Source organism: Myodes glareolus, chromosome 15 (assembly GCF_982192425.1).
Source record: "Myodes glareolus chromosome 15, mMyoGla1.1, whole genome shotgun sequence".
NCBI classification, from domain to species: Eukaryota; Metazoa; Chordata; class Mammalia; order Rodentia; family Cricetidae; genus Myodes; species Myodes glareolus.
In genome coordinates this window covers 28,010,136-28,034,548 of record NC_142040.1, presented here as the reverse complement: position 1 = coordinate 28,034,548, position 24,413 = coordinate 28,010,136, and the positions used below count along the sequence as shown (strand labels likewise).

General features: G+C 44.7%; 1 protein-coding gene across 3 annotated transcripts; it reads left to right on the top strand.

The window, feature by feature from the left end:
• Window positions 1–111: 111 nt before the first annotated feature.
• Window positions 112–23,389, top strand: Marveld2 (MARVEL domain containing 2). Of its 3 annotated transcripts, none has more exons than XM_048442881.3 (7): window positions 112–191; window positions 5,055–6,206; window positions 9,997–10,032; window positions 18,404–18,549; window positions 18,827–18,998; window positions 20,634–20,684; window positions 21,090–23,389. In XM_048442881.3, exons 2-7 carry the CDS (start codon window positions 5,070–5,072, stop codon window positions 21,210–21,212), a joined length of 1,665 nt encoding a protein of 554 aa, XP_048298838.3. In that variant the 5' UTR covers window positions 112–191; window positions 5,055–5,069; the 3' UTR covers window positions 21,213–23,389. The 3 variants fall into 3 exon arrangements, with proteins under 3 accessions (XP_048298838.3, XP_085532897.2, XP_048298837.3); XM_085676771.2 differs by lacking the exon at window positions 112–191 and adding an exon at window positions 314–466; XM_048442880.3 differs by lacking the exon at window positions 112–191 and adding an exon at window positions 316–629.
• The last annotated feature ends 1,024 nt before the right edge of the window (window positions 23,390–24,413 follow it).

Sequence of the window (24,413 nt, the reverse complement as noted above, 5' to 3'; positions counted from 1 at the left end):
TACCCTGTACTGTTTCCTGGCAGGATCTGGGCTGGCCGCGGGCTGGGTAGGGTACCTGCGCGGGTGAGGCCGGCAGGAGGGATCTGGCCGGGCGGGCGGGCGGGGCGCTGTGGCTCGACCACGCCTTAGGATCCCGATCCCAGTTTCGGTGCCCGAGGAGGGAGGCGCAGTGAGGCCATTCTTCCGGCCAGGTAAGTGGGTCTGTGATAGGACGCCAAGCCCCGTGGGGTGGGGGGCTTTAACCCTGCGGACAGGCTGAAGCTCGAGCACGTGGGCGAGCCGGCTGGGGGCGGCGGGCGGGTTTTCCTGCAGCGACAGGTGCGGCCGGCTGGACCGCCTCCTTCCGGGCGCCGAGTGGCGCCGCCCTCGCCACTTTCCCGGCTGCCCTGACCGGGACAACGGCCACCTTGGGGCGGAAGCCAGAGCAGATTTTCCAGAGAAGAAGGCAAAGTCGGGAGGCGCACCGGTGGGTTCAGCCGTCGAACCGGGAGGCTGCATGGGAGAGCCCCGCGAGAACTCTGGTGACTGTCAGCGGCGGCCGCGGCTAGCAGCTCTCCCACCCCAAATCCCGAGGCAGTCCACCTTCTGGAGGCGGCAGAACTGTAAGGGGCGGTTGTGCGTGTGTAAAGGTAATCAGGCTTGATTCCTGTGACGTGCAGGGAACCATTTTTCTGGCCAGGACTATGGCTTTCCTAAGTCCCTGGCCCCAACCAAACAAAGACCTGTGATCTCAACAACCTGGATGGAGCCTAGGGGGCTCTGGAGCAACCCTTTAAGACGTCAGGAGTTTCTATGTATTATGTGGTAAAATAACCACTGACCATTCCTTTCCCACATAACATAGTTTGCTCTCCTAGTCTACACATTTAAATTTGTTGTTTATTTAAATGATAAAGTGATGTATTATTTCAAAGAGACGTTTTCCACAGGTGAAGATGAGCTGAACCCGTTACAGTGAGTCATACTTTAACAGTGAGTTAAATTAACCAGCAGGATGCCCTGTAAACCCTATGCACCCTAGATTCTTCAAACCGTGTTCAGTTTGTTGTGCTTTTGCCTCTACATTCTTTTGTTTCGTTTTGATTTCTTGTTTTTTCTTTTGAGATAGGCTTCCTCTGTGTTATCAGTGCTGGCGGTCCTGAAACTCGCTTTGTAGACAGGCTGGCCTCCAACTCACAGAGGTCCTCCTGCTTCTGCCTCCAAAGTGCTGGGATTAAAGGTGTGTGCCACTGGTGGGCTTTGCTTCTACATTCCTAGGCATGTGTTGAATACTTAGGACAACAGAGAGAGAAAGACAAGAGTAAGTGCTGTTGTGCAGGCTGGTTTTATGTCAGCCTGACACAGGTGAGAGCCTCTTTAGAAGAGGGAATCTCAGTTAGGAAACTGTCCCTGATAGGTTGGCCTGCGGCAAGCCTCTGGTGCATTTTCTCGGTCAATGATTGATGTTGGAGGGCCCAGCTCCCTATGGATAGTGTCATCCCTGTCCTGGTAGTCCTGGACACTATAAGAAAACAAACTAGGCAAGCCAAGAGGAGAAAGTCAGTAACCTGTACTTCTCCATGGCCTCTGTGTTAGCTCCTGCCTCCAAGTTCCTGTCCTGACTTCCCTCAGCAATGGAGTGTGATCTGCATGCTGTGACCTGAAATAAACCCTTTCCTCCCCAGGTTATGGTCATGTTGTTTATCACAGCAATAGAAACCCCAACTAGGGGCTGGAGGGATGGCTCAGCAGCTAAGAGACACACTACTCTTCCAGAGGTCCTGAGTTCAAGTCCCAGCACCTACATGGTGGCTCACAACCATCTATAGTGGGACCTGATGCCCTTTTCTGGCCTGCAGGCATACATGCAGATAGTGTACTCATAGACATAAAATAAATATTCTTAAAAAAGAAAAGAAAGCAACTTCATCAAAATATGGCTAAGAAACTGAACAGAATCCTCAAAAGAAGAAATATGAATGGCTAACACACATTTTAAAAGAAAAAAAAAGAAACCTCAACTAAGACAGCTGTCATTTAGAGAGCTTTTGGTTTGGTTTGTACTCCTTGCTTGGTTATCAATATTAATACCCCAGTCTAGGAGTGCCTCATTGGAGGGCCCTGAAATCCCTTCTTGGACTCTTCCCGCTGTGCTCCATCTACTACTCCATATTGGGTGGTTTTTATGTGGGTGAGTGTTTTGTCTGCATGTATGTCTGCGCCCGTATGTATTCAGTGCCCTTGGAGGCTGAAGATCATGTTAGATCCAGTGGAACTGGAGTTACAGTTGGTTGTAAGCCTCCTTGTAAGTGCTGGGAATTGAACCCAGGTCCTCTGGAAGAGCAGCCATTGTTTTTAACCACTGAGCCATTTTTCCAGACCCTCTGGTACTACTTCTAAGTAATCTCTTCTGGCAGAGGAGGAATAGGACAGGAAAGGAGAAGTAAAATATAGATAGGATTGGTCTACGTTTCAAGTTTTCGGTCGCTACATATTTTACGCCCGCTATGTCTAGAATGCAAGGGCTCACTGTGTCTGTGGCTAGCACCGTAATGCTTTGGATCATATTAGCAGCTTCCTTATCTTAGCCTTCCTCTCTCTGTGGTACTCTAAACATCCACAGAGATCTACTAAAACAAGCCGGATCACACCACTCCTCAACTTCGAATCCTCTGGCTCATCCCCTTAGTAGCCAGTGGATTTGAGGTCTCTAGTGAATCAGTCAGCTTCCTTCTGTCCTGCATCTCGTTTTCCTGCTGCCTTGATGAGCTCTCTGACGTGGCTTTTCCTGAGCGAGTTAGGCGATCCCTCAGGGTGTTTGGGTTTTCGCTGGAGCTGTTTCCTTTGCCTGGAGCGCCCCTTCCAGGCATCTGCTTGGTCTCCCCCTTCACCTTTATTTCCATTCTGTTACTTTCTCCGGGAAGATGTCCCTGGCTGTGCTAAAATGAACACTTGCTGCCTGCAGTGCGCTCCCTACTCCCCTTTTAAAACGTTGATCCTGCACACCTTTAATCCCAGCACTCAGAAGGCAGAGGCGTGAGGGTCTCTGTGAATTCAAGGCCAGCTTAGTCTACAGAGCAAGTTCCAGGACAGGCTCCAAAACTATAAAGAATCCCTGTCTCCAAAAACCCCCAACTTTGATCCTTAGTGCGTTATGCATTCCACTTATCACCTGCTGCTCACAGTGGGATTTAAGTTCCATAAAAGTAGGAAAGTTAAATACAGCCGTAATGTGCCTGATTTATCAAGGTTCTCAGTCAGTCTTTGTTGAAAAATGGGTCTCTATTTTACCAGGTAAAATAATGCCTTAGGATTTCCAAATGTTCAACACTTTAAAGGTGAGAGTACAGTACGTTTTTTATTTTGACATAATTTCAAGTTAGTACCACATGTTCAGTTGAATAAATGCCAATAAAAAGGCATAAACAGGAAAAAGGGAGAAATTCAGTGTGCCTCAAACCTGGTAGTTCATCATCAGTAAGTGATGTTTTATTCTATACATTGATTTCATTAAAGAAGGCAACAGACTCAAAGTGCTTTCAATAATTTTTCCAGGTATATTAAGTTCCTCCTAAGCTGTCTTAGTTGTCCATGGCAACAGCAGATTGCCTTGAACTGCTGTGGGGACAGTTGTATTTACGGTTAGGGCGGCTGTTGTTCTACACTTCTGATCAACCACGCATCTCAGCGTCTTTGCCTCTGAGAACTCAGTTTCTAAACTCTAGTGCCAGCTCTTACTATTGTGGGAGGGAAGAGCAAGCCCCTCAGCTAACCCTTTCACTGGTGTGCTGTCTTGTGTGTATGGGTGTTCTGCTTGCATGTATGTCCGTGCACATATGTCAGTGCACATGTCAGTGCATGTATGTCAGTCCCCCAGAGGCCAGAAGAGGGCATCAGATCCCCTGGGACTTGGGGATTGGGGATTGATTGTGAGCCCCTGTATGGGTGCTGAGAATTGAACTGGCCCTCTGGAAGAGCAGCCAGTGTTCTTAACCTCTGAGCCATCGCTCTAACCCCTCAGCTAACTTTTTTGACTAGAAAGGGAAAGGCCACATACTTGCTGTGTTTTCAGACCCCTTTAATGACTCCTTGTTCTGAAGCAAATGTGTGCTTTTGAAAATGAAGAGTATTTGCTGAGCCATCAGATTTTGGTACACTCAGACTCTTGTTTTGTTTTCGGAGACAGAATTTCTCTGTGTTACAGCCCTGGCTGTTCTGGAATTCGCTTTGTAAACCAGACTGGCCTCGAGCTCACAGAAATTCACCTGCCTCTGTCTCCCAAGTACTGAGACTAAAGGTGTGCGCCACCACTGCCTGGCATACTCTGACTTAAATATTTGATTTAGATGTCTAAAGACAAGATTATACTTGGGAATATGTTAGTATTCTGTATTGCTCAAGTTTTTGTTTTGTTTTTATATTTTGTTCATAGGGTTCATACACAAATTAGACTTAAATGCTTTACTATATAAAATTCAAAACTGATATTTAAATTTTTGTTGCACCAAAATACAATGGTATGCTCTGTGGTGGTGGTCCACACCTTTAATCCCAGCAGTTGGGAGGCAGAGAAAGGTGGATCTCTTGAGTTCAAGGCCAGCCTGGTCTGCAGAGCGAGTTCCAGGATAGGCTCCAAAGCTACAGAGAAACCCTGTCTAGAAAAAAACATGTAATGGCATAGAATACTTAAATATATTTTGGATAATCTAATTGTTACAGATGTTTAAAATGTGTTTATCAGGTCTGGAGAGATGGCTCAGTGGTTAAGAGCATTGCCTGCTCTTCCAAAGGCCCTGAGTTCAATTCCCAGCAACCACATGGTGGCTTACAACCATCTGTAATGAGGTCTGGTGATCTCCCCTGGCCTGCAGGCATATACACAGACAGAATATTGTATACATAATAAATTAATATATTTTTTAAAAATGTGTTTGTCATTTTATATACAATAATACTTGGATATAATTATATCTGCCACCTGAATCCTTTTTGTAACTAAGTGATTTATAAAATAATTGTATTTTATTTATGGAGGATTAAGTAACTAGACATTCTAACTTTAATCTTGTCCACAGGTGTGAAAACCCCAAATGTCGTCAAGTGATGGAAGGTCCAGGATTCGGGACAGGGGCTACAGTGAGGTTCCAGGGGATATTCCTGGTCCAGATGGTACCATAAGAACCCTCCAGTCCCTTCAGAGCAGTGAGCTGGCTCTGAGCGCAGATCCTCTGCCGCCTCCCCCTCTCCCATTACAACCACCATTCGGCCCGAGCTTCTCCTCAGATGACACAGAGGAACCAGCCATAGCACCAGACCTCAAGCCGGTAAGGCGCTTTGTCCCCGACTCCTGGAAGAACTTCTTCAGAGGGAAGAAAAAGGATCCAGAATGGGATAAGCCGGTGTCTGATATCAGATACATCTCGGATGGTGTAGAGTGCTCACCGCCGGCCTCTCCAGGTAGATCAAACCACCTCCCACCCAGTTCTTACAAAGATCCTTCCGGAGGGTCAGAAGGTGCCTTCACCTCCCAGCGAGGGGCAGATGCCATGTTTCCCCAGGACCCCTACTCATCCCTAGACCGGCGCACACAGACGGCGCGGACCTACAGCGAGAAGGTGGAGGAGTACAATATGCGGTATGCCTACATGAAGTCGTGGGCAGGCCTGCTGAGAATTCTGGGTGTGGCCGAACTGCTTCTGGGGGCTGGCGTCTTCGCCTGCGTCACGGCTTACATCCACAAGGACAACGAGTGGTACAACTTGTTTGGATATACACAGCCCTATGGCACGGCAGGTCTGGGCAGCACATACGGGGGTTATTACTACAGTGGCCCCAAGACCCCTTTCGTACTCGTGGTGGCTGGATTGGCTTGGATCGCCACTATTATTATTCTGGTGCTGGGCATGTCCATGTATTACCGCACCATTCTTTTGGACTCTAACTGGTGGCCCCTGACGGAGTTTGGCGTGAACGTTGCCTTGTTTATCCTGTACATGGCCGCGGCCATTGTCTATGTGAATGACACCAACAGAGGTGGACTCTGCTACTATCCATTATTTAACACGCCAATGAATGCAGTGTTCTGCCGGGTAGAAGGAGGTCAGATCGCTGCGATGATCTTCCTGTTTGTCACCATGATAGTGTATCTCCTCAGCGCCCTGGTCTGCCTGAAGCTGTGGAGGCATGAGGCAGCACGGAGGCATAGGGAATTCATGGAGCAGCAGGAGGTAGGTGACTTTCTCACCATCTTTGTTTTGCTTTGCTTTGTTTTTCTGTTGCTGCAAAAAAAAAAATACAGCATCTTTGTCAAGGTCTTTCTAGATCTGTGTGTGTGTGTGTGTGTGTGTGTGTGTGTGTGTGTATTTAATTGAATTGAATTTTAAGAGTCCTTGCTTTGACTGAGATAACCCTCTCTCTCTCTTTTTTTCTCTCTCTCTCTCCGCACGCACACACACACACACACACACACTGCTGTAGCTTGTTAACCATGCTGTGATTGCCGATTGAAGTGTCCCATCATCAAAGCAAGTTCAAGAGCCTTGATTCCTTCCTAAGATAAAATTTCATAAAAACCCATGAAATATTTTACTTACAGCAGGGAAGTACTCACTTAAATACTACAGTTTAACCCCCCCCCCCAGTTAAATAACTCAAAGACTATGGAGCTGGGGAGGTGGCTCAGTCAAGCATGGGAACTAAGATCTCTGGAAGAAGTAAAAACTGTTGGCATGCACATGCACCTCTGCTCCCAGTGCTGGGAGATGGGAGGTGGAGACAGGAGGATGCCTTGAAGCTCCAGGGCTATCTAGCCTGGCCCTCGGTGGCAAAATATCTGGCCAGCGGGGACTCTGTCTCAAACAGAAGGTGGAAGGCACCCAAAGACTAACACCCAAGGTTGTCCTCTGGCCTTCATGTGTGTAATGTGTAGGAATATAAACCAACACCAACAGGTGCACACGAGTGCCCGTGCACACACACACACACACACACACACACACACACACACACGGGTATGGCTAATGTGAATGGTGGCCTAACCCCTGCTATTGGGAAGTTAAAACAGGACAGTTCTGAGTTCAAGTTTAGCCTGGGCCATGTAGCTTGAGGCCTGCCTGAGCTCCTTTTCAAACCCCTGTCTCAAAAAGGAAAAACAGAAAAGCATATGGTGACCTTAAAAAAGCATACTGTGTACCTTAAACACAAACATTGAATGACTGAGTTGTGGTAAACATCAAACTTACCTACTGGCTTGTGATGGTTCATCATTATTTTGGAGAGGTCTATATTCCAAAATAAGAAAGTACCGCATTTATTTTTCTCTCTTGGATTTTACTTATTAAAAATAACAATAAAAATAATAAGTAATGAGATTAATATAAAGGAAAAAGTGATGGTGTTATCTAATGGATAAGATCATGTAAAGTCCCATTTGAAATTATTTGAGTTTGACAGTAGCAAGCATTAGGATGCTGTGCTACTTCCAGGCTCCCCTGAGATATGTTGATGTTTACACTTTCCAATAGGTGCCGTGGAATCTCCTATTCCAATGAAAATTAGTTTGCCTTAAATTTGTCCCTAATTAAGTTGACCTTATTGTAAGCATTTCCATTCCTGCTTTCCCCAAGGCTTCCTAGATTCTGTATAATTGCACATGTGAAAATAAAGATTAAACCCCGTCCCTTTAAGAGTATATTTTATGAATGTGACACATGTTTGTTTATTTGAGACGTGGTCTCACTGTGTGGCCCCAGCTGGCCTGGAACTCATTATATAAACCAGGACTTCACAGAGATCCGCCTGTCTCAGCCTCTGCTGGGATCAAAGGTGTTCTCCACCACGCCCTGCAAATGATTTTTATAACACTTATATGTTAATCAAGAAACTTTGAATGGTCTAGTGTGAATCTGTGAATGTACTCTCTATTGTTACAAAGTTACTTCGAAAAATGTACCTCAGCTGGGGGGGGGGTAGCACACACCTGTAATCCTAGCAGTTGGGGAGTCAGAGGCAGGTGGATCTCTGACTTCAAGGCCAACCTGGTCTACAAGCGCTAGTTCCAGGACAGAGAAACCCTGTCTTGAAAACTAAAAAAAGAAAAAAAGAAAAAAAAATGTACACCAGCCCTTCAAGAGTATTTTCTTTCATTTTTCCTTTTTTCCCCCCTTTTTTTCTTTTTTGTTTTTTGGGTTTTTGTTTTATTTTGTTTTGTTGTTGTTGTAAGATAGGGTCTCTTTGTTTAGCAGCTCTGACTGCCCTGGAACTCGCTCTGTAGACCAGGCTGACCAAACTCAGAGAGCTCTGCCTGCCTCTGTCTTTCTAGTACTGGGATTAAGGTTTGTGTCACCAGTGCCTGGCCTGGTATTGCTCAAATTTAAGTCTCTATGTATAAACTGGAGTATTTTAAGTGTTTTCTTTTGGTTTTGAAACAGGATTTTACTATACAGCTATATCTGGCCTGATACTGTGTTTCAAGCTGACCTTGAATTCATAAGCTTCTTGCCTCAGCCTTGAGGTGCTGGTGTTACAGTGTGCGCCTGTGCTCCCCCCCACCTAAAAACTTTTAATTCTAATGTGTGAGATTCAAAATAAAGACTTAGACTCTTCCTCATAAGTTTTTGCTAGCTTAATTCTCATTTTTAATTAATTAAATTTCATAAGTATACTACATTAATATAATTATAATTATTAGCATAATGTTTTTCCTTCAATAAAAACGTATTGTAGTGGTGGCGCATGCCTTTATCCCAGCATTTGGGAGGCAGAGGCAGGTGATCTCTGAATTTAAGGCTAGCGTGGTCTTTAGAACGAGTTCCAGGACAGTAGGGCTACACAGAGAAACCCCGTCTTATGCAAAAACTCCAACAACAAGTTTTGTTTTATTTGAGAAGAGGTCTTATTATGTAGCCCAGGTTGGACTCAAACTGATTGTATAGCCCAGGATGACTTACCACTCACCACAGTCCTGCCTCAGCCTCCCAGAGAGTTAGAATTTCAGGCATAAGCTAGTGTGTTCATCTTTAAAACTTTATATAAGAATTTTTTTACAATATTTGATTAAACTTGAATTATTGAAGGTGATAATACAGCCTTTGGCAGTTTTTCTTCTATTAATTTTATAAAGTGACTGTATCAACTTTTTAATTATCCAAAGTGCTGGACATGGTAAGTCATATCTGTAATCCCAGCACGTGGAACAGAAACAAAAATATGGACACAAGACTAAGGCCAGCCTAATCATATAGTGAGTTCTAGGCTAGCTAAGGCCAGCCTAATCATATAGTGAGTTCTAGGCTAGCCGAGGCTATGTAACAAGATCATATCTCATAAGCAAAACAAAACAAAATAGCAATCTAATCACCCAAGATAAAGTAACCAGGATAAATAAAATCTAGGTAATTCAAGCAACCTACCTAATAGTAACCACCATTCCTACGTCTCCAAATCCTCCCTGCTAACAGGGAACCCCAGTTACCCGATGTCCTCTGGTTCCCTACTGGTCCGTAGGCGAACAAGTATGGAGAACAGACATCAAGAAGAGAGTCAACTTCCAGACATTGAGATTGGGCTAGAAGTGCAAATGGATGGAAACATTTGAAAATTAGTTCCTAGGGCTGGAGAGATGGCTTAGCGATTAAGAGCGCTGACTGCTCTTCCAGAGGTCCTGAGTTTAATTCCCAGCAACCACATGGTGGCTCACAACCATCTGTAATGAGATTTGGTGCCCTCTTTTGGCCTGCAGGCAGGACATTATATACATAAATAAATAAATCTTAAAGAAAAAGAAAATTAGCTTCTATATTTTACGTGTGTGTGTGTGTGTGTGTGTCTGTGTGTGAGAGAGAGAGAGATATACACTTGTGTGCGGGGCTCAGAAGAGGGCGTGGGATCCCCTGATGCTGGAGTTACAGGTAGTTGTGAGTCTCTGCAAGCGCAGTAAACGCTCCAGACTGTTGAGCCATCTCTTCAGCTTCTTGAGAAATCATTTTAACTCCTTTGTTGTTGTTGTTGTTGTTGCAGATAAATGACCCATCGTTGTCATCAAAAAGGAGAATGGTAAGAGCAACATTAAGTTATGCTATATCTGTAGATTTGCTAAACATTTATCTCTTGTGTATATTTATTGGCAGTAGACTCATCCGTGTGTGAAACTATGATGCCAAGCTCGGATGAAGACTTTTGGCTTTTTTTCTACACTGTAAGGACCAGAGTAGGCAGTTCTCCCTCGATCCCCTTTTCATTTTGTTACATGAACTTTTTGTAATGAGTCTGGTTGGTCTTCCTTATATGTTTGTTTATTTGAGGTAAGTTCTTGCTGTGTGGCCCAGGCTGGCCTTTAAATGCATGCTGCCTGCCCCTGCTTCTGTCTCCTGTGCTTTGGGACTCTTGACTTACTAACTACGCCTGGCTAATTTTCTTCGATGGAAATAATTCTTCCTGAGCCTGGGATACAGCTCAGTTGGTAGACTGCTTGCCTAGCATGTATGAAGCCTGGATTCCACCCACCCACCCCAGCACTGTACACACTGAGCATCCTGGCCCATGGCTGTAATCCTAGTGTGTGGAAGGTGAATGCAGGAGAATCAGAAGTTCAAGGTCATTGTCTGTTAGAATTTCTATTGCTGTGATAAAACACCAGTACCATAAGCGACTTGGGTGCACATCAGTTCATCACTGAAGGGAAAAGTCAGGACAGAAACTTAAGCATGGCAGTGTACACATACACATATACACATGCATTGACATGGGAAATCTATTTTTATAATGCCAGCACTCGTTAACAGATAATGTCAAGTCCTAGTATCAAAATTATGCAGAATGCTAACATTTGGAGGCATATTCGCAATATCCTAAGTATTCGAAATAAAGGTCAGTGGTAGAATGCTTACTTGTCTGATGTGTTTAAGGCCCTGGGTTTAATCCCCATCTCTGAAATCCTTCCATTTATTCATCCGTCCATCCCTCCATCCATCATCTTTGGGGACATTTAAAGGTGCGTCCACTTAGCAGTTGCTTACTTCCCAGTACCAGGAAGGACAGGGTCACCTCACTGGGCTGCAGTGTGGCAGTGATGTGGTAGCACTAATTGTTCTTGTCCAGGGTAGAGCATCTGGGCTTCCTGGTCATTCCCACTGAAGGCAGTGGGATTTACCAATGAAATTCAGTGGAGAACAGAGTCAATCTAAAAAGCCAGGAAGACAGAAGGGAAAGCAGCCCTCAGTGTCCAGCAGTCGGGTCCCCGCTGGATGGGATGCACAGGTGGGACAGGGCTTTTAAGATCTGCCAGAGAGTTCTGGGACTTGTCTTTCAATCTGCCTAGGGCCAGGCAGCATGTCCAGGTTTTCCTGATCCTCGACACTGAGAGGCCCTGGAATAGTTCGGAATGATGGTAGAATGTCCATTCTTTTTTGTTGTTGTTTGTTTGTTTGTTTGTTTCTTCTGAGACAGGGTTTCTCTGTATAGCCCTGGCTATCCTGGAACTTGCTCTGTAGACCAGACTGGCCTCGAACTCTGCCTCCTTCTGCCTCCCAAGTGCTGGGCCTAAACGTCTGCACCACTATCCAGCCAAAACACATCCCTTTAAAGACCTCTTGAGAGATGGAATCCAGAAATAGCTTCGGGGTATTTCAAGAGGGTGTGATTTATTTTACCTGCCTTCCCCTGGATCCTCTGAGGGAGGTTTGGGAGAGAGAGTGACTGACACCTTGATGAACTTTACAATTAGGCTGCTCTGAATCGGGGCTCTGGTGCAGCTGCCTTCTTGCCCTTTGCTCCTGTGGAAATTATTTATCTTCTCTGAACTTTAATTTCCTGTCCATCATTTGGGCTGCAGAGTAGGCTGAACCTTATTGTTTATATTATATTTTATTTTATTTTTGGTTTTTTTGAGACAGGGTTTCTCGGTTTTTTTTGTTGTTGTTGTTGTTGTTTTTTATTGATTTTTATTGAGCTCTGCATTTTTCTCTGCTCCCCTCCCTGCCTCTCCCCTACCCTCTTTAGTCCTCCCCCAAGGTTCCCATGCTCCCAATTTACTCAGGAGACCTTGTCTTTTTCTACTTTCTACTTCCCATGTAGATTAGATCTATGTAAGTCTCTCTTAGTGTCCTCATTGTTGTCTAAGTTCTCTGGGATTATGGTTTATAGGCTGGTTTTCTTTGTTTTATGTTTAAAAACCACCTATGAGTGAGTATATGTGATAATTGTCTTTCTGGATCTGGGTTACCTCACTCAAAATGATATTTTCTAGCTCCATCCATTTTCCTGCAAAATCAAGATGTCGTTATTTTTTTCTGCTGTTTAAGTACTCCATTGTGTAAATGTACATTTTCCTTATTCATTCTTTGATCGAGGGACATTAAGGTTGTTTCCAGGTTCTGGCTATGACAAACAAAGTTGCTATGAACATAGTTGAGCACATGTCCTTGTGGCACGATTGAGCATCCTTTGGATATAAACCCAAAGATGATATTACTGGGTCTTGATGAAGGTTGTTTTCTAATTTTCTGAGAAATTGCCATACTGACATCCAAAGGGGTTGTGCCAGCTTGCACTCCCACCAGCAATGCAAAAGTGTTCCCTTTTCCCCACAACCTCTCCAGCATAAGTTGTCATCAGTGTTTTTGATCTTGGCCATTCTTACAGGTGTAAGATGGAATCTCAGAGTTGTTTTGATTTGCATTTCTCTGATGATTAAGGATGTTGAACATTTCCTTAAGTGTCTTTCAGCAATTTTAGATTCCTCTTTTGAGAGTTCTCTGTTTAGGTCTGTACTCCATTTGTTTTAATTGGATTCTGTGATCTTTTGGTGTTCAATTTTTTTGAGTTCTTTGTATATTTTGGAGATCAGACCTCTGTCTGATGTGGGGTTAGTGAAGATCTTTTCCCATTCTGTAGGCTGTCGTTTTGACTTGTTGACCATTGACCGTGCCCTTTGATTTACAGAAGCTTTTCAGTTTCAGGAGGTCCCATTATTAATTGTTTCTCTCAGTGTCTGTGCTGCTGGGGTTATATTTAGGAAGTGGTCTCCTGTGCCAATGCATTCAAGTATACTTCCCACTTTCTCTTCTGTGAGGTTCAGTGTGGTTGGCTTTATGTTGAGGTCTTTGATCTATTTGGACTTGAGTTTTGTGCATGGTGATAGATAAGGGATTTTTATTTTTCTACATGTTGATATCCAATTATGCCAGCATCACTTGTTAAATATGCTTTCTTTTTTCCATTTGATATTTTTTGCTTCTTTATCAAAGATCATATGTTCGAAGATGTATGGATTGATATCCGGGTCTTCTATTCTGTTCCATTGGTCCTCCTGTCTGTTCTTATGCCAATACCAGGCTGTTTTCAGTACAGTAGCTCTGTAGTAGAATTTGAAGTCAGGGATTGTGATGCCTCCAGAAGTTCTTTTATTGTACAGGATTGCTTTGGCTATCCTGGGTTTTATGCTTTTCCATATGAAGTTGAGTACTGTTCTTTTGAGGTCTTTGAAGAATTTTTCTGGGATTTTGATGGGCATTGCATTGAATCTGTAGATTGCTTTTGGAAAGATTGCTGAGACAGGGTTTCTCTGTAGCTTTGGAGCCTGTCCTGGAACTCGCTCTGTAGACCAGGTTGGCCTCGAACTCACAGAGATCCACTTGTCTCTGCCTCCCAAGTGCTGGGATTAAAGGTCTATACCATCACACCTGACTAAAATCTTTTTTTAAAGATTTGTTTTTATTTTATATGATGAGCATTTTGCCTGCATATATGTCTGTATACCACATGCATTCATGTCATGGGGGCCAGAAAAGAGTATCAGATTGTTGTGAACTGCCCTGTGGGTGCTGGGAAGGGAACTTGAGTCTCCGGGCCCATTTCTCCAGCCTCAAGATTTATTTTTATTTGTGTGTGTGTGTGTGTGTGTGAGTGATGTATGCCGTGGTGTCCTCATGGCCGTAAGAGGATTGCTGGAATTGCAGGTGGTTGACAGGTCTTTGTGAACACTCAGGGATCGCCAGAACTTGCGTAAGCGTGCATTGGACAGCTCTGCTCTCAGTGCTTCTAATCCACAGGCTGTCACTCAGTCCCCTTCTAACCCACAGGCTGTCGGTCCACTTTTAGCTCGAAGGCATAGTAGATTCTATAGCATCACTGTCTGTCTGACCTTTAATTTCTTTCTCTGGGATCATGATAGAGCGTTCCCAGTATTTGCTAACAGGCCCAGTTTTGGTTAGGAAACAGGAAAGAGGCCGTGTTAGACCTTGGCTCCTTGGCCTCTCTTTCCTTCCGCAGATGTAGTTGTCACCAGGAAAGTGTGACTGGTGACGTCACGGTGGCTGGAGCCCCTTCCTTAAAGTTTGCTTCTCATATTAGCAGGTGAACCTGAGAAGTAGGTGTTAGCAAGTAACAAAAATGATTGCTTGAGCCAGGTATGGTCGCTCAGACCTGTAACCCTTCATTTAGGAGGCTGAAGCAAGAGGATGACTGTGGGTTTGGGGCCAGCCCAGGCTACATAGTGAGTTCCAGACCAGTCTGGGGGTAGAGTAAAACCCCATCTCAAAAGCAAGCACACAAATAAATCAAATGAATAGTACTTACCTAAGGGTTTTTTTTCATTTTTTAATCTAGAAAAGTAATTTTGGACGCTGCCGTCCAGTGTCATTTTTTCGACCAGCACGTCAGAGCTGTGCACCTAAGGGCAGCTGGTGCGCTCCATATCAGTGCACTCTGTAGTGGCTTCCTGAGCTAGCACGCGGAAGTCTCGAGTGTCAGATAGTTCAGTGCAAAAGAGAGGCACCGTGAAACAAAAATCCATTTATTCAAGCCAAAATATATTTTCTGATGTTTAACCCCATGAGTCATTTCCCAGAAATATCACTGGGGTGAGGAATAACATTCTAAGCTGCAGAGAGCACAGCAGAATGAATGTGGTCCTCAAAATGCGTTCCCCAACTTTTCCAATCAAAACGTGACCGGAGACCGGAGAGATGGCTCAGAGGTTAAGACTTCTCTTCCAGAGGTCCCGAGTTCAATTCCCAGCAACCACATGGTGGCTCACAACCATCTGTAATGAGATCTGGTGTCCTCTTCCGGCCCACAGGCATACATGCAGGCAGAACATTGTATACATAATAAACAAACAAACAAATACTTTTTAAAAAGTGAGCAAGGCAACTTATTTTTTAAAAAAAGCGTTTCATGTGGGCCTTGTGGATTCAGAGTTAGAGTCCATGATTGGAGATCCAAGGCTTGGTGGCAGGAACAGCTGAGAGTAAGTAGGAGGCAGAGACAGACACAGGCACTGAAAATGGCATGGGTGTTTGAAGCCTCAAAGCCCACCCAGTGTCACACCTTCTCCAATAATTCCTTTCCAAGCAGTTTCACCAACTGGGGATCAGGTATTCAATCATATGAGCCACGGGAGGCCATTGTCATGCTGGCAACATCTTCTGTTCCTTATGCTGTCCCCACTTCTTTGCCTTGGGTCCCTGAGGCTTGTGGTGTGATCTTCTCCCATCGGGCTTGTGGGCTTGGAGCTTCTCCTTTCCTGGTTCCTTTTCTTGGGCAGGTTAACAGCCTCCGCTAGCTCAGGCCTGTGCCATTTGGTGCCGTAAGAGCTGGTGGCTTTGACAGTGAGCTAAAGTTAAACCAAACCTCAAGACCAGTCCGGAAGCAGGGGGGTGGGAAAACAAAGGACTTTTAAAAGCTGCCAAAGCAATGGAGGACAAGGCTTCAAAATCCTGCATTGCGTGTGTTCGTACTTTCCTGTTGGTTTTTCTTTTGTTTGTATTATGTAGAGAAGAAAGAAGTTTCTGCATCGGGACCTCATTTTCCTGCAGCTGTGGCTGGCTCTGCCTGCCTTTCTCATCAGCCTGTTTCCAGTGTGCGTCTGGAACTTCAGCGCGCTTTAGCATGTGAACAATACACATTTAATCAAATAGGTTTTCTGCATCTTGTTCATATATCAGGGAATCTTGGGTTAGGGTGCAGTGCATTGGTGGAGCACGGCTGGCCTGGCATGCTCAAAACCTCTGGGGTCAGTCCCTAGCATCACAAAAATCAAACCCTTGCAGAATTTAGTTGGGGTTTTTCTAATTAGTTGCTGTGTGACCTTGGAGGGTTCACTTAGCCTTTTTGAACCTTACCTTATGCATCGGACCCTTCTTGCATCTACCAGCCTTGGGTGTTCTGGGTGCAGTGCAGTTTAATGCTGAGTTGCTTTTGACTGTGTATTCTAGAAGATTCCTCAGCATCTTCCACTCAGGTGTCCCTCTGCTGGCTTTGTTAGAAACCTCTCCCAGTCCTTCTCAGCCAGTTTTCCTCTTTGCTGAATATGTCATATTTTTATTGAAGGGCGTGGCTTTAACCCACCGTCTCCTGCCTCCAGGCTTTCCTGAGGCCAAGCCCACAGCTTCAGAACACTCAGAGCCTGCCCCCTGACTCCGCAGGGTCGGAGCAAGCTCGTCTTCAAGGCTGCCATCAGAAAAGCCTTTTTTTCTGGAGTACTGTTGTTTCATTCTGGTTTTTATGAGACTGACTTTTGCTGCGTAGCCCAGGCTAGCCTCAGGCTGCTCCACTTGCCGCAGTCTCTCATGTGCTGAGCAGGTGTCTACTGTCACACCTTGCAGGAATTGTCTTTCCACGTGGATTGTTTGCTTTCCCTTTCAGAGGATGAAGCTGGTGTGACTCCCCTCCCCTTCACACCGGCTGCTTCTGGTCGACTCGGACCAGGTTCCGGCTGTCACTCTTTTCTCTTTCCATTTAAGGAGGCTTGGTTCTCTTTTTTTTTGGCAGAGTGTCTTATTTTGAACTGAATTCCCCTTCTGGGCTGCGGTGTGAATCCTGGCAGAGTCACCTCCTAGCCTCTCATTTGCCCATTTGTCTGTGGTGGAAGTGGGGAGCTGAATCCAGAGCTTTGTGCACAGCAGACAGGCTCAAGGCTGTAGTGGCAGTTTCTCTGGGCCACCACCCAGCTCCCACATAAAGACACGAAGACTTGTTATTAATTTTGCTTTTTTTGGTTTTGTTTTGTTTTTGTTTCTTGTTTTGTTTTGCTTTGTTTTTTGAGACAGGGTTTCTTTGTAGCTTTTGGAGCCTGTCCTGAAGCTAGCTCTTGTAGACCAGGTTGTCCTCGAACTCCCAGAGATCCGCCTGCCTCTGCCTCCTGAATGCTGGGATTAAAGGTGTGCGCCACCACCACTGGGCCTTATTATTAATTTTGAAGCTCGACCTTAGCTTAGACTTGTCCCACTAGCTCTTTTAACTTAATTTAACCTGTTTCTATTCATCTATGTTTTGCCTTGGGGCTTTTCATGTCCTACTTCCCAGCTTCCTCTGTGTCTGTCTGTCTGTCTGGCACCTTGTATCTCCCTGTCATCTCCTTTTCATTCTTTCTTGAGCCTAAATTCCTCCCCCTACTTACTCTCCATGCCCAAAGTCCCACCTATACCTCCTTCCTCACTATTGGCTGTTCAGCTTTTTACTAGACCAGTCAAGTACCTTAGGCAGACAAGATAAAACAGCAACTTAACTTTACATAGTTAAATAACCACAACACATCTTTGCATCGTTAAACAAATATTCCTCAGCACAATGCCACCGAACTGTACCCAAAACCTTCTTCATCCTCTTAAAAAAAATACTTTCCAGTTTTTTGGTTTTTTTTTTTTTGTGTGTGTGTGTGTGTATGTGTGTCCACATACATGTGCCACAGCATGCGTGTGAGGGTTAGAGGACCACATGCAAGATCCCATTCTCTCTTCCCACCTTCTGGGCTTCAGGAATCAAATTCAGGGCCTCTGACTTGACAGCCAACACCTGTCTTAGTTATTTTTCTATTGCTGTGATAAAACACCATGACCAAGACAACTTATAAAAGAAATCATTTAATTAGACTCACGGTTTCAGCACACTAATAGTCTCACATGGAGCAGCAATCATGTTGGCTGGAGCAGCTGAGAGCTCACCTTTTGATCTGAATGCAGGAGGCAGAGAGCACCCTGAGAACAAAGTGAAACCTCAAAGCCCACCCTCCTCCAGCAAGGACACACCTCCTAATCCTTCCCAAACAATTCCATCAATGGGGTGGGGGCAAACATTCAACCTTGTGAGCTGTGGGAACCAGTCTCACCCAGCCACCACACACCCTTACTCTTACTCTGCTGCACCAGCCCCTTCCCTGGGTAGCCTGGAACTCAGCAACCCTTCTGCCTCAGCCTCCCAGGTGCTGGCGTTAGTCAGGAAGCACCTTGCCCTTCTCACCAACTGCTTTGTAATATGCTGATTAGGAGCGGGAGGTGCCTGCCTCTTCCGTTTGCCAGTCAGCTGTTGCGTTGAGATTTTTTTTTTCTTTTTGTCTTCCTACTCCCGCTTCGTTCTCTCCCAGTAACTTGGGTGGACTCTTTCCCTGTCCGCTCGTACAGTCGATTCTTTTTCTCTTTTCCTGCAGTGCGAAGTGGCCGCCAGTGACAGACAGAGAGACCAAGAAGTTAATTTCAAAGAGTCGAGAACAGAGAAAACAACCCCTGAGCTTCTGAGCGGGCACATCCCTCCGGGCTACATTCCCAAGCCCATCGTGATGCCTGACTACGTGGCGTGAGTCCGTCTCGGTTTTCCTAGTATCTTCTAGTTTGTCATCAAACGAGCACTGTTTTAAAGTCATTTATGTGAACAGTCATTTGTTATTCAGGATAAGGTTGGAAAGTAAGAAAGGTCCGCCAGGCCTGGGCACAGAGTGAGCTGACCCGATTCAGCTATTCAGTTTGCGTTTTCCACTCTGTGGATAGAACCCAGGGTCTTGAGCCTGCTAGGGAAGTGCCCCACAGACCTCCTGCAGGGTAAAGTTGTCACCCTGATTTGTGATTTTCCTCAGAAAATATCCCGTGATTCGGACGGATGACGATCGAGAACGTTACAAAGCTGTGTTCCAAGACCAGTTCTCAGAGTACAAAGAGCTGTCTGCGGAAGTGCAGGCCATCCTGAAGAAGTTTGAGGAGCTGGACACGGTGATGAGCAGGCTGCCGCGTCATGCTGAAAACCCCCAGGTCAGTGGCCACCCCTGCTGAGAGGAGACTGCCACGTATTGGGAGTCCCAAACGCCTACCTGCTGTCCGTCAAAGTGTTTGAGATCCTGTTGTCTTGTCAAAGGTTGCTCGGCAACACCTCCATTCCTGTCAGTGGAGCACTGTGTGCAGAGGCCTAAGGTTTGATCCCCGCGCTACAAAAAAAAAAAAAAAAAAAAAAAAGGAAAGAGAGAGAGAGAGAACTAAACAAATTTTATAATTAATGTCTTTTACCATTGCTGCCTTCTTTTTGTTTTGCTTTTTTTAAAAATTCTTGTTGTTTTGTTTTGTTTTCTGAGACAGGGTTTCTCTGTAGCTTTGGAGCCTGTCCTGGAACTAGCTCTTGCAGACCAGGCTGGCCTTGAACTCACAGAGATCCACTACAAGGTCTACAGAACTAGTTCCAAGATAACCAGGACTACACAGAGAAAAGCTGTCTTGAAACCCCCCCCCCCCCCAAAAAAAGATAAAGGATGGTCAGGCATGGGTGGCACACACCTTTAATCTCAGCACTCAAGAGAAGGAGTCAGGCAGAATTGAATCTCAATTCAAAGCCAACATGATCTACAGAGAGTTCCAGGCCCGTGGAGACTGCACAGTGAGACCCTGTCTGTGTTCTAGAAAGCAGGAGAAATCAGCAAACACTGAACTAGGCGGTCAGGCACTACAATTTGGGAACTACTCAAGGCCAACGGGCCCAAAAGGGTAACCAAGTTTAGAGGTCTTCAGAGGTGTGCACAAAGAGCCATGTGTGCTGGCCAAGCCTGCAGCCCCGGCTGCTTGGGAGCTGAACAGGAGAAGCTCCTGAACCCAGGAGTTCTAGGCCTGAGGAATGTTGTGAGCTCTTGTCTCAAAAGAAGTCATGTAGGAAAAACAATGCATTCATGGAGAAATGGAAATATTTCTGTAGTCCTCTGCCTTACTTATATTTATATTATATACAAATTACATTTATATACAATACCTATATTTAATTACATAATATTATATTTATACTTAGTATAAAATGTATAACAAAATTAGAAGGAACCTTTTACTAGCTCTTCTCAGGAGTCCAATAGCCCCGGCCTCTTCCTCGAACACACCTGACTCACGAGGAGAGCAGTCTGGGAGGATGGAGATGAGGGAAAGGGCCAGTGTGGTGGTTTTTATTTATCAAGCTCTCTGTCAGGATCGTTGTGAGTAAGTGAACCTCCTGACAAGCATTTGAAGGTTATGGATATTGTTTGTGGTCGGGGAAGAATCTTAGGACGGACGGTTCACCCAGGGTCACACGGCTGCTTGTTACACTTGCGGAGAGCAGTGCCTGGCAGGGACTTAGTTGCAAATGTTTATCAGTGAGTTATATTTTTGTGTAGCTACTTTCATTCTAGCTTTGTGCAAAAAACAGGGAGGTTTGTTTTTGAGGCAGGGTCCCCCTCTGTAGCCCAGACTGACTTTGAATTCAGATTGGTCCGATGTCTGCCCCCAAGTGCCAAAATTGCAGGTGTGTGACACCGTGCTTGGCCCCCCCCAAAAATAGATTTTTTTTTTATTTTAATTCCCAGTGTGCTTTGAGACATGATTTGAGTAAATGCATGTTTTAACTCAAATAAAATAAAAATATACTATTTTTAGGAACACGAGAGAATTTCAAGAATCCATGAAGAGTTTAGGAAGAAAAAGAATGTGAGTAGAACCAGTTGTCCTTGTCTGCGTCCTTGTCCCATACGTTGGTCATAACTGACAGACCTCCAGTTTCTCTTGAGCTAAATTATAAAATGTCTCCCATGGAGTCTCCATTGACTTGTGAGATTCTGCAAAGGGCGGAGTTGGAAAAAACCCAGGAGGGACATTTATTCATATTTCCCACACTTGTTCTTCACATATTTTGACTACTAAAGGTTCCTCTCTGCTCTCCATATTCCCCTCAGTTTTTCTGTGACCCTACGGCATAGGCTGTCTTGTGTTGACAGAGAGCGTGAGTGTCCTAATTATACAGGTCATATCTGCCGGTAACTCCGCTGCTTTCTGTGTGAGGATGTGTCAGTCAGTCACCGAGGAAAGCTGAATTAATAACTGTTTCTTTCGTAGGACCCTTCATTTCTGGAAAAGAAGGAGCGTTGTGATTACCTCAAGAACAAACTTTCTCACATAAAGCAAAGAATTCAAGAGTATGATAAAGTGATGAATTGGGATACGCAAGGTTATTCTTAGCCCGTTTGAAACTGTTTTTATAGCCAACCGTTTCTTCGCTGCCTTTATATGCTGGTCTCATGGGTGAGAAGCGGACTCTTCCAGGTCAGCTTCTGCTTGGTTTAACATCCGAGGTTAAACACTGTGATATTACTCAAACATTTCAAAACGGTTTCAAACCCACTGAGAGCCTTTCCTGACAATGGAGAGAACCTGTTTCCAGTTTCATGTTTTTCTCATTAAAATGCGTTTAGATATCCATCACCAGGGAGTGACGAGCTCAGGACTCCCAGTTCTGATATTTCTTTTTCCTTCCTTCAGGCTGCTTCCTTCAATTTCTCTAGGAATTTCTCTTCATAAGAAAGGTTCTTAGGAGATTCTTCCTAGGGAAGTCACAAGGACTTGAAGCCAAGATCGGTTGTCACACATTGTGGTCTTGGGCAACTTGATCAAGTCACTGTGCCCCATTCTCCTGTAAGATGGAAGTAGGATGGTACCTACCTCATAGGGCAGTCAGAACCTGCCAGCCACTGTGTAAGCCGCGCACCCGTGCTGGGAGTGCCGTGGGCATGTTGGTGAATGAGTGAGCTACATGGGATGGGTCTCAAGGAACAGTCCCTTAGCCAGCGGTTAACCAAAGGCCACGTGTCCCATGGTTTGTCTTCGTGCTTCTCACCTTACCACATGAAGCCGTCAACAGACGTCTTCCTGTTGTCTGTAACCATGCATATTTCCCAAGCCTCCCGCCCAGACTGTCTTGTGCACATGGGAGCAACACCTTTTATTGACTTGGTGCCCTCCATGATTCATCAGCACACTTTTTCTTACCAAGGACCGCCTGGTTGCCGTTTTATTCATCAGAAAAGTTTTACTATTTTTTTAATATGAAAAAATATAGCCGGGCGGTGGTGGCTCATGCCTTTAATCCCAGCACTCGGGAGGCAGAGGCAGGCGGATCTCTGTGAGTTCAAGGTCAGCCTGGTCTACAAGAGCTAGTTCCAGGACAGGCACCAAAAACTACAGAGAAACCCTGTCTCAAAAATCAAAAAAAAAAAAAAAAAAAAAAAAAAAAAAGGAAAGAAAAGAAAGAAAGAAAGAAAAAATATATAAGAAATGCTTTTTAAAAGAAATGGGTAGGCAAGGGATGTAAATCGGTGGTTGAGGATTTTCCTGGCAGGCGTAGATAAATCCCTGATCCCTAGCACTGTCAAAAAAAAAAGAAAAAAAAAAAAGGTAGGTAGGCGACAGTGGTGTGCACACCCTTAATCCCAGCACTCGGGAGGCAGAGGCAGGTAGACCTCTGTGAGTTCGAGACCAGCCTGGTTTACAAGAACTAGTTCCAGGACAGGCTCCAAAGCTACAGAGAAACCCTACCTCAAAAACCAAACAAACAAATACATAAATAAAAATTTTAAGATGCTGGAGAGGAAGCTCTGTTGATAGAGCGGCTGCCCAGCAAGCATGAAGATTCAGTCCCAGCTCTGCATAGGCCATGCGTTGTGTTAATGCCTGGGAAGCAGGACGATAGGCGTCAAAGTCGTCCTGTGCTGCATAGTGAGTTCAAGACCAGCCTGTCTTAAAAATTTTTTTTAAAAAATGAAAAAAAAATTAAAATGGGGAAAACCTCTGCTTTCTGGCTTCTTCCGATTCAGCAGAATCTAACTATTTATTTCCCTGGTGGAATTATGGTTTCTGCCTCATATATAGCTTCCATTCAGATAATTGATTAATGTGCAAAGGATTTTACATAGTGGAAAAAACAAAATAACACATGGAACAGTCAGAGGCCCAGAAAGTTCCAGCTTCTAAATGACCTAACTTGTCTTTCTCAGTGACTGGCACCGCATCTGCAAATTCAAATAAGTAAATCAATAGAACAATAAAATATGGTGGCATATGCATACCATCCTAGCACTCAGTAGCGGAGGCAGAAGGATGTCAAGTTCAAAGCCAGCTTGGGCTACAAAGCAAGTCTCTGTTGTTTTGTTTTGGTTTGGTTTTAAATGTGAGATATTCTCATTTTGTACATTTAAAAATATCTAGCTTAACATTAAAATTAAATGTTAAGGACATTTAACTTTGTGAAACTTTATTTTACTGTATTATAAATGCTAATCTTTTAAGACGGATGCTGTAGAACTGATTCTTTTTTAATGTTACATCAATGCATAGATGCATTAAAATGTCAATTACCTGCTGTTTTGTGTGTGTTCTTTGTTGGTTGGTTTTCAAACATTCCTGTGTTCACCAAGAATGTTCTTGAAAGTACTTTCCTTAATCACAAAATAAACTGGAGGGCTGGAGAGATGGATCAGTGGTTAGGAGCTCATACTGCTCTTGCAAGAGACCCTATGACCTCTTCCCAGTACCCACATTGGGTTATTGACAGTCACCTGTACCTGCCACCTTTGCCTCACCTGGCACTGCACATACCCCCCCCACACACACGCTCACACATCATACATCATACATGTAATTAAAAAATAATAAAAACAAATCTTTTTTTCTTGTTTCCAAGACAGGGATTCTCTGTGAGGCCCTGGCTGTCCTGGAACTCACTCTGTAGACAGGCTGGCCTCGAACTCAGAGATCTGCCTGCTTCTGCCTTCTGAGTGCTGGGATTAAATGGTGTGGGCCACCACTGCCTGGCTAATAATTATTTTTTGTTTTTTTGTTTGGTTGGGGTTTTTTTTGTTGTTTTTGTTTGTGTTTTGTTTTGTTTTGTTTTTTTGAAACAGGGTTTCTCTGTAGTTTTGGTGCCTGTCCTGGAACTACCTCTTGTAGACCAGGCTGGCCTCGAACTCACAGAGATCCGCCTGCCTCTGCCTCCTGAGTGCTGGGATTAAAGGCGTGCATCACCACCGCCCGGCAATAATTATTTTCTTAAAAAGAAAGAAACTGGAAAGTCGTGAGTACCTGTAGCCCACAGTGCTCAGGTGAATTAATATTGTCTCCTATTCTGTATGAACAAATTGTGGGTCAGACACTAGAAATGCATGTCTGTGAGCCCAGGACTTAGGATCCCAGCACCCAGTTAGAGGTCAGAGGATCCCAGAAAGTTCCAGACCCACTAGGGCTGAAATCAAAAACAAACAACAACAGAACAAACCAAGAAAGTCAGGGAGTTCCCAGAAAACTGGGCCGTCAGCTCTGGAGAGAGACAGAGGGAGAACCCAGCCTACATGGTGACTTGGCGAGACCCGGCTAGTGGGAAAAGCACTT

Coding starts and splice junctions, on each gene's coding strand:
- Marveld2 (XM_048442881.3), top strand. CDS start 5,070: ATGTCGTCAAGTGATGGAAGGTCCAGGATTCGGGACAGGGGCTACAGT. Junction 10,033..18,403: donor TGTCATCAAAAAGGAGAATG/GTAAGAGCAACA, acceptor CTTTTCCTGCAG/TGCGAAGTGGCCGCCAGTGA. Junction 18,550..18,826: donor GTGATGCCTGACTACGTGGC/GTGAGTCCGTCT, acceptor GATTTTCCTCAG/AAAATATCCCGTGATTCGGA.